Genomic DNA, 10,000 nt, shown 5'->3' with positions numbered 1-10,000 from the left:
TCCCACATGTCTTACACATTAGTGATAACTAAACATCATCATTGACTCTTACCACTGGATGCCTGCCAACTTGAAAGCTCCAGTTACATTCGCCAAACAGTGGAGCTGTAATTTCGACTAAGAGACAAACGATACGTCAACCGGTACGTCAAGCATGACTGCACAAAATGCCAATAAAGAGGGTATAACATACATGGACATTAACACATAAAATCTCATCTCAAAGCAGTCGAATGTGTCTACACGTATGGTAACGTGTACATCCTGTTTCATTGTGCTCAAAATTTTATCTATTTTATTTATTGTGTTCAATAGTTGTAAATATTCTTGTTTTATGTTGATAGAGTGCTAACTGATGAATGTGAAGCGATAAAACAAAACGCACAAATAGCATAAAGAGAGTCTATGCATGCCATTGTACAGCACCCATCTATGCATGCATGACATGTACACACGAAACATACTAACAATACAAAATAAAAAATAAAAAATAAAAATAAAAATCATTTCTATAAATAGGTACTAGTTAAAAATGCAAAGCATTGCGGGGTGAGCCTCAGTGAGAACAGACAGATTCGAGACACAGTGATTTGTCATCGCGGATAACATACATCTAGTGCTAACGTAAATTTCTTCGTAGATTTGAGTTCCAGCCTGTTTGCATTCTCGTACTAGTCCCGTGGCGTGCAGCAATCAGTTGTCTCTTGATGTGTCAGAACAAACAAAGTATGTAGAAATTTGAAGTAGACACAAACCGATTCGTACATGCACCTCCGCGCAATGCAGAACGCAAACCACGTTGCTGTGTGTATGCTCCTACCGTCTGTAGATACTCTAGCAAAGAAATTTACCTGTAAATTTGTCCGCTTCAAATCAAGCTACGTACGTGTAGTTCATTCACATGCAGCCGTACGTGGACATGCGCGTTTGAACATCGCGAAGAACATATGGATAGATCGCTCATGTAAATTTCTTTCTAAAAGCAACGTGTTTAAACGTTTGTAGCCGCAGTCATCAAGCCATCTCTAGAAGCTCGAGCCTGTTTGACAATCCTCCCATGGGACTGGCGCGCAGCAACCTGGAGAGCTGTACAGCTATTACACTTGCATTGTGACATCACAAACCATCATGTCTGATTGGCTCAAAATCAACGTTATTTCCGGTCGGTCACAAGACCATACGTACGTACCATCACTCACATATCAACGTAGTACAGTACACATAGGAAGGGTATCGCCAAGGCTCGCCCCAATAAATCAGTATATTTCGAAGTCACTTTAATTTCATACATTTCGTAAGGAACAACCAGTTTCCTAAATTTAATCGCTTCCTAATTTTTCTAAAAATCAGTAAATTAATTATACATGCCCATATACTATACATATATACTATGTACACTAGTACTCATGATTTGCACACTCCAATGTTTGCTTTCTCACATACCACAGCAGACTCTGTCACTCATGATTAACCTCCTCGTTCAGGTCTGGCAAAAACGGCATTTTAGGAGCCTTGAACTGAGAGGATTCTTGCTTTTTAGCCACACGATCAGCGACATGGTTCGTGGGAATTCGCTCACATGGGGATTTCCATCGTTGCAAGACGTACGTACGACTTATGTATAAAAGTTGTGCTTCGCATTCCATCATTCGTACTACTTCAACACACTACACACTGTACTGCAGCAGTACGGTATTGGTTTCAAAATTAAATCGCTAGATACTAACTCAATTTTCAAATTAGTTTTGCTTTTGAAACATACTTGATTAATAGTATTAAAGTTTATAAAACAAGAAGTAGAGAGAAAACTGTTTTAAGTATCATTGACTCATTTGCTACCAACGTGCCTTAAAATGTACCAAATTTGGTGGCATTTGTACCAACAGTAGTTGCAGTGTTTGAAAAAGTGGTCATCAAGCTGTCATTTGATGCCAAACCGAGTTCATGTGACAACCAATTATACCAGTGAGGTTACCCAGTGTTTCAAAATGCTGGAAATTTTCGATTAGTAGCCATGCACTTGGCTAGAAAAATTTGTTCGTTCGTAGCCAAGCACTTTATTCTGGAGCCAAGAAATAATTGCACAAACACGAAACAGCTAACAATCTAAACAACAACAGTTACCATTGATTCAAGCTTAACCTGGTCTGACGAACAGGCAGCGTTTGTCTATTGTCATTTTCAAAGAAACGTGACTTTTGGCCACAAACCAAACTTCAAGAGTTCAATGCCTATCCATATCCTTCTTGGCTTTTTATACCAAAAGTTAAACAACCCTGTCAACATAAAAGTCTTGAAGTTTGGCATTTCAATGTTCAGCATCATTGAGGTCACCATTGTCATCATCCATTTTCTTGGTTTCTACCATCGGTCTCCTTCCGTTTTACTTCCGCACTGTCTTCTTCAGAACCTCATTGGTTTGACCCTTGCAGAAGCCGCAAAGAGAATGCCCAGCCATCTGCAGAACATAGAGCATGCACACTAGTCCTTGGTGCTCCAATGTGTTACGCTAGTTTCCATTCTTAGCACCAGGGCTCGAAAAATAGGTTGTCAAGTCGTCATCTGACGAGTTAAATTTTACAACTGACGACTAACGTTCTAGCCTAGGTCGTTAAATGACGACTAGAGCAGACCAAGGCTAGTTTGTAATGGCTTTCTTGGCATGCAAGCGGATAACTGTACTGTAGTAAAACATGCGCCGCTTTGACGCTCACATTCGGACATTTGTCGTACAATGACATGTTTAGACTACAGTATGCACTGCCAGCAGAATGCTGTAGAAACTGCTCATATCCCGGATAACGAAACTGAAGCCATCTCAGGATTCTGAAAAAGTAAAGGCATGAGTTTGTGACCAAGGACAATGGTAAATCCTGTAGGTCGAAACAGGTAGATATGATTTTAGTAGCAAGAAACGGATAACTTTTGCAATGTGATATGTGGAAGGATGGTATGCGTTTAATCACTAATTCAATTAGCTATCACTTTGTCTCTCTTGCCTCTGTAAAGATGTCTAGCTCTGTAAAATCTAGCATGTCGTATCCATTGGCTCAGCGGTAATGTGTGTGTCGGTTGCGTGCCATTGTGGAAATACTACTGCACTATATGCTTGCACTGCACTGATTTCTAGAAGGCCGTACAAAATAGTGGTATACAACTAAACACAATGATTGATATCAACATGACATCCAAGATCAAAAATTTTGACAACCTAAAAATTTTGAAAACTCGTCACATGACGAGTACTAGTTGAAACAATTTTTAAGCCCTGAGCACACTGCAGCAGCTATGCTTGCAAGATACAGAGAAAAGCACACACGGTACACTGTAACAGCTAGCCGACTTGGCGAGCACGACTTACCATTTTATAGCCAGTGACATCTGTTTGTAGCATTTGGCCATTTGGCGATCGGCCAGCGGAAACACTACGGTTACCATCTTGACCACTAAAGTCACTCAAGTCATGGTGGATCCAATAAATTGTTGTTTCTATGCTGTAGAGTAGAATAGTGAAATTATTCAGGACAGACTGAGAGTGACATGTACCTATAAAGTCCTGAGATTTCGTTACTCGTCAGAACAATCAGTATCACTATTTGATATCAATGAAGTATACATGAAAGTCTTAGACTCCTTGACGACTAAACACTTTGTGATGTTGCCAAGGTTACGACTACGTCTGCCATGAAATTTCAAATGCTGGACTTGCAGCATGTTTTTGTAATAGTAGTGCTAATGTGGTTAGTAACTCCATCACATTTGATTGCTACGTACTCACAGTTTGCAGAGACAATGACAGCACCAAGAGACATACTGACTGCCATATCGTGTAACAAGTAACACCGTTTTGTATCTACACATTCAATACTCACGCCACAGCCGGAAGACCGAATGCAAAACTAACAAGGGAATGCAAAACTAACAAGGGAGTGACAGCCAGAAGACCGAATGCAAAACCACCAAGCGAGTGATACGATACGATTCACAGGTTTCTATCACTAACAAATCCTAGCAGGTGGCCGCACATTCTCTTTCCCACGAGGTATGCCCAAGACAAAACCCAAACTGTTCACTACACGTACTCATGTGTAGCCCAATGGCACAAACGCATAGTACCTTGCTACTATAATCTCTAACAGTGTGGTTCGGCAACTCAGGTTTCACCTTTTCATGCACCCCACAAGACACCCCACAAGACACCACACAATGCAAACAATATTAACGCCATACCACCTTCCCACAGAAATATGAGAGTCAGCTGTCAGACATTGTAATCAAGTCTTCCATACCCGACTGTCGCATTCACAGCATAATCTAGTAATCTAGTCAACCCCCTCGTCTGTCGGCCGCCGTCTGACTGTGTTAAGTTTCGTTACTCAAACGTATGCTTACGACTAGCATCCCTTGATTGTCGTAGATCAACACTTCGGACGTTGTGGTGCCGAACAGCAGGTTTCGTCCGTCAGGAGACCACTACAACACAAGAGATCTATTTGGTCAACCTCAACACACACACACACACACACACACACACACACACACACACACACACACACACACACACACACACACACACACACACACTGCCACACATCATCATCATCATCATCATCATGGTCGTCGTCGTCATCATGGTCGCTTGGCATGCATATGCAGCTAGTTATGACATCAATACATGACTCTTAATTAGATCTCCACCTGTTTGCCATCTTAGGCATGCAAGCACTTGACTCTAATCTAATGCCTCATCACTTCCACATACAGCCTTTACGTCAGAATGAAGTCTAGCCAGCCAATGACGTCAATAAATGACGTCAATAAATGACGTCGATAAATGACGTTTTTCGACAATATTATTTACGTGCATCCAGCTGGTTGGTGTCCACCACACGTCAAACCCTAAACGCTTGCTGACGCAAGCCTACCACGATTTACATCACTACCGTGAAATATAGTGACGACAGTGTTGGCTGCCAACACACTCCCAGACAGACTGTAGACTACAATCAGCCACACCCACGCACGCAATCCTTCACACGCAACTCTATTTCTAGTGAAAGACGTTGCGTTGACACTTACTTCAGCGTGTGTTAAATTGATGCCCTTCAATTCCTTTCCCCAAATCCTGTTGCCGTCGACAGAACCGACGATGACCGCGCCTGCAGGACACGCCCACGCATTTAGACCTATTGAGTCTGTCAACACGTGCGCGCGTTTCTCACCGTCTTCGTACACAATACAGATTCTCTCGCCGTCGGAATTCCATTTCATGTCGCGCACGACGCTCTTGTTGCGATTGTTAATCATTTCTTCGTACCAAGAGCCTACAGATGGGATGATGACGTCACCACACTACAGGAAGTCACAGCAAAAAACGAAAAAAATTAGACATACCTTTGTATAGCAACCAGACAATGATGAGACCGTACTGGTCGCTGGTAGTCAGCTTCTGATGAAAATGATTCCATCGAACGACCTTGACTACACCTACATGTATGAGAGATGCATGTCAAGTGCAGTCAGCAACATAAAAAAATAAAATATTTCTATAATGCGTAAAAATGTCTAAAATATTTTAATACATTGTTTGATTGTTTGGCAATAAATAGAGAGCGTTAGGGCACCAGAGTGTCTCTAAATTAATTGAGTTTTGACATCAGTGAGTGAGTAACATGCGCGCGCACTTACCTGAATGTCCTTCAAGGGTCTGATTCATTGATAGGTTACTTGTCGCTGCTAAGCCTCGTACACGACCATCTCCTCCTTTATTATATAACCGAGTTCATGTTCATACAGTGTTACACACATTTCTAGACATTCTTGTCTCGCCTGTTTGACTGTCGAGTTTTAAGACTTTTAGGAGTCCATCTTCGCCACCACACGCTATCCATCCCTGCTGCTGATTCCAAGAGATACAATTGAGCTTCGTGTTGTTCGGAATCGCGATCTAGAATCGCAATAAAACGTCGCAAACAGAAACTCCAAATGACGACCCCAATGGGGCCTCACTCCGTTGACAACAACAAGCGTGACAGACCTTTTTGCTCAAGTAAATAAACATTTCGTATCACAAAACCATGAGAGAAAACCGTTTCGAACCAGCAAAACGCCAAAATTTGCTGCAAGGCAACGCGCCAAACAAATAACTAATAGATATCAACTATATTTTTAAATGGCGTCAGAAGAGAAGTTGAGGCAAGTTATGAGGATAAAGATCATTAGTATGGGAGATGCTGAGGTCGGCAAGGTAGATGACTCGTTTTCGTAGGAGTAGAGAAAGGCTTGTGGTCGGTGACACGAAATTGTGTTGCAGAGCTGTCTGATCAAGAAGTTCTGTGAGAGGAAATCCGTTGTGAGTTACATTCCCACAGTAGGAATCGACTACGGAGTGACAAAGTAAAGATCACTGCATCTCTGGTGGCTCACAATAATTATTTAATTAATTAATTAATTATAATATAAAAATTAATTTAAATTATATTTAATTACTTATTTATTAATTAATTATAATATAAAAATTAATATAAATTATATTTAATTATTAATTAATTAATTAATTATAATATAAAAATTCATATAAATTATATTTTAACATAATTAATAAAGTAATAATAACTAGAATTTTAATCAACTTTTTCTCTGAAAAAAGAAATAGATGTAGGGATTGTCTAAAAAGTAACAGAAACAAGATCTATAGATAATATGAACCAAAGCCAGACATCATTAGTGAATCCTTCCAACCCCCACATTCCCTACATTTTACTTCTTGGGGGTTGGAAGGATTCACTAATGATGTCTGGCTTTGGTTCATATTATCTATAGATCTTGTTTCTGTTACTTTTTATACAATCCCTACATCTATTTCTTTTTTCAGAGAAAAAGTTTTTAAAATTCTAGTTTGGTAAGTTTTTAGGAGCGTAAAAGCGCAACATAGCTAGGGTGTACATGTCTTCATTAGAAGGCCTGTAAGACTTTTATAAGCATGTCCAAGATTTAGCGCGTTTTCATTAGCGTTAATTAAACCTGTTTATACATGTATCATTATGTATGTAACAGCTTTCGTTAGACATGATTCAGAGGTAGTTTACTCAAGTGGTTTCTAGGTCTACGGAGTATACTTACGGTAACATGGTATCTTAGCGCACGTAGCACAAATATAGATCCTAATTTTTAGTGCCTTTATATTGTTCTTTCTTCCGTGCGTGTATAGTTGAATATGCAACGACAGTTGGACTAGAACGTGGCTTAGTAGTCAAAGTCAAAGATTATCACATACGGGATATGCGTTGCAAATGTTGGGTTCCCGTATAAATTACTATGTGTCCATAATTATTTGTCATTTTTACTCCTGTGTGCGACGTAGATCGCAAACAACTTTAGACTAGACCAGACAATGGCAAACATGATCGAATTACACAGTTCTGGTGGTAGACTCTTTCATAAACTCTTTGGGCATAGTTGATTGGGTCTTTGTCCATTGTCTCTAGTTGCCATGGACAAGCATCGCAACTACTGCTCTGTGATTGGCCCAAACTGTGCAACAGCGTTGATGGCGGTCGAAGGATCAAATCTGCTTGAAAGAAACACAATTTTTTAAACATTCCTTTTCGTTTCTTTCATCAACAAAAGAATAGAGTTCGGGTAATTCTAAAACGCTTTCTAAAGTTTCATAGCCGTACGTAACGTACAAAAAGAGATATCCGTGGAGAAGAAGAAGAAGAAGAAGAAGAAGCAGAACAAAATTGGCGCATGGGCCTTCGAGGCTAGCAACTGTTTTCTAGGTTGTTAGATGATTATTGACCAAAACAAAAATAGGATATAGTACACGACGTGCAAACATTTCATTTCGTTGATTTTGAGAAATTTTAGTCTTCATTTACTGTTTTCTAGGTGTGAAAAAAAAGATGACCACGCCCCCACAATGCTCCAAAACCGGGGCAATCCCTACATACAGGCTACTACTGTACCCTGTAATAAATTATAATTATAATTGTATTTAAATATTATTTATTTATTTATTTATCTATTTATTATAATATAGAAATCAATAAATTATATTCTAATATAATTTATTTATTTTAATATAATTTCTAAGTTATTTCTTAATTATATATCAAATCTTTACTGTACAGTACATGTATACTTTAAATCCAATACAAGTAATCTAGAACTAGACATTGACTTGTGAATCGAATTATAATATAAACATTGAGAAATTATATTTTAATATAATTTATTTATTTATTTACTTTATAATATAAAATTTTAAAAATATTTTAATATAATTTATTTATTAATTTACTTTATAATATAAAATTTTAAAAATATTTTAATATAATTTATTTATTAATTTACTTTATAATATAAAATTTTAAAAATATTTTAATATAATTTATTAATTTACTTTATAATATAAAATTTTCAAAATATTTTAATATTATTATTTATTTTCTTTATAATATAAAATTTTAAGAATATTTTAATATAATATATTAATTTACTTTATAATATAAAATTTTAAAAATATTTTAATATTATTATTTATTTTCTTTATAATATAAAATTTTAAGAATATTTTAATATAATTTATTTATTTACTTTATAATATAAATTTTTAGAATTTTTTTAAATATTTTAAAATATATTAAAATAAAAAAATTTTAAAATAAAAGTTGTCCAGCCATATTTCTGGTTGTCCTGGGCGCCCAGTCAACCGATTTGTTATACACTGTATTTATTAGTTTATTATTTTATTAATAAAATTTTAAAATATTTTAATATAATTTATAAATTTATTTATTGTGATTAAAATCAATAAATTAGATTTAAATGTAGTTTATTAATTTATTTATTAATAATAATATAAACATTAAGAAATTAGATTTTATTATAATTTATTAATTAATTAATTATTTATAATATAAATTTTTAAAAATATTTAATACGATTATATCTATATTTTATATTTTAATTAATAATTAAATTATTCATATTGTATTTTATAAATTTTTTTGTGTACATCTTATAGTTAATTAATTAATTAATTAAGTAAAATGTTGCTTATACATGTGTGCACTGATGATTTATAGAACAACCGTGAATGGTCAGTTAGTGAAAGTCAACATATTTGATATGGCAGGACATCCTCTCTTTTACGAGGTCAGCACGTCAGGCTGCAAACGATTGCCTATAGTCAAACCCATAGGTCACACACACACACACACACACACACACACACACACACACACACACACACACACACGCACACACACACACACACACACACACACACACACCACACACACACGATATCCTCACCACTCACATCCTCTCACTTAGTGACTAACTTTCTTACCTGAATTCGTTCTGTTTGTCTTAGGTTCGGAACGAGTTTTACAGAGATGCCCAGGGAGCCATTCTCGTGTACGACGTCAGTCTAAGAACGAGCTTTCACAATCTACAAAATTGGTTGGACGAAATGAGGAAAGAAATCGGGTCTCAAGTCGATGCGGACAGTCTTGTGGTATTCGTTTGTGCCAACAAGGTCAAAACGTTGATGTTTCGGATGTGTATTTAATACACTATTACAGTGTTGCCGACCCTATTTATGTCTGGTGCCAAAATTGTGGCCCCAAATCATTTCCGGTGCTACTTGATTAATATGAATTGATATCAACAAACAAACCAAATGATTAATATTAATTGATATCAACAAATTGACCAAGTCCAAAACTCAAAAAAGTGGAATAGGTGGTGCCCTTAGATCATGATTGCAAAATGCTCTGCACATTGTTTCTGTTTCACGGCTCTTATACTACCGGTAAGTTAGCCCCATGAATGCCAAGCATCTAGGACTTCCATACCAGGCATGGTGCCGCAATTTTGAAGCCCTTGCCACAATTGGCACTATCACCATGGCAATGGATTCCTTTATGACGGTGATTATAGATAGTTGCTGTTTGGTATATAGACTGACGTTGGTCGTCGTCAGGTCGATCAT

The 10,000-nt window shown here is 37.0% G+C and overlaps 2 protein-coding genes across 2 annotated transcripts in view; one reads left to right on the top strand and one right to left on the bottom strand.

Moving 5' to 3' along the window:
* Nucleotides 1-6,131, bottom strand: part of LOC134198017 (WD repeat-containing protein 35-like) — a 10,299-nt gene extending 4,168 nt beyond the window's left edge. The window contains exons 1-8 of the mRNA XM_062667358.1: nucleotides 6,038-6,131; nucleotides 5,830-5,947; nucleotides 5,689-5,763; nucleotides 5,395-5,487; nucleotides 5,223-5,324; nucleotides 5,080-5,159; nucleotides 4,393-4,473; nucleotides 53-117 (exon numbers count right to left, since the gene is read on the bottom strand). Coding sequence (XP_062523342.1) covers nucleotides 53-117; nucleotides 4,393-4,473; nucleotides 5,080-5,159; nucleotides 5,223-5,324; nucleotides 5,395-5,487; nucleotides 5,689-5,763; nucleotides 5,830-5,947; nucleotides 6,038-6,061 — 638 coding nt within the window. The 5' untranslated portion in view covers nucleotides 6,062-6,131. The remainder of the gene's footprint in view (nucleotides 1-52; nucleotides 118-4,392; nucleotides 4,474-5,079; nucleotides 5,160-5,222; nucleotides 5,325-5,394; nucleotides 5,488-5,688; nucleotides 5,764-5,829; nucleotides 5,948-6,037) is intronic.
* On the top strand, nucleotides 6,111-9,994 carry LOC134198018 (dnaJ homolog subfamily C member 27-like; the record flags this gene model as incomplete). The annotated part of the gene is made up of 5 exons (XM_062667359.1): nucleotides 6,111-6,247; nucleotides 6,314-6,396; nucleotides 9,090-9,159; nucleotides 9,380-9,544; nucleotides 9,971-9,994. Coding segments are annotated over exons 1-5 (417 nt in total), but the record flags the coding sequence as incomplete, so codon positions are not given.
* Nucleotides 9,995-10,000: the final 6 nt, after the last annotated feature.

The sequence above is a fragment of the Corticium candelabrum genome, unplaced genomic scaffold (assembly GCF_963422355.1).
Source record: "Corticium candelabrum unplaced genomic scaffold, ooCorCand1.1 SCAFFOLD_70, whole genome shotgun sequence".
Taxonomy (NCBI): Eukaryota; Metazoa; Porifera; class Homoscleromorpha; order Homosclerophorida; family Plakinidae; genus Corticium; species Corticium candelabrum.
Note: the sequence above shows the minus strand (reverse complement) of the source record. Positions and strands in the feature narration are given on the sequence as shown.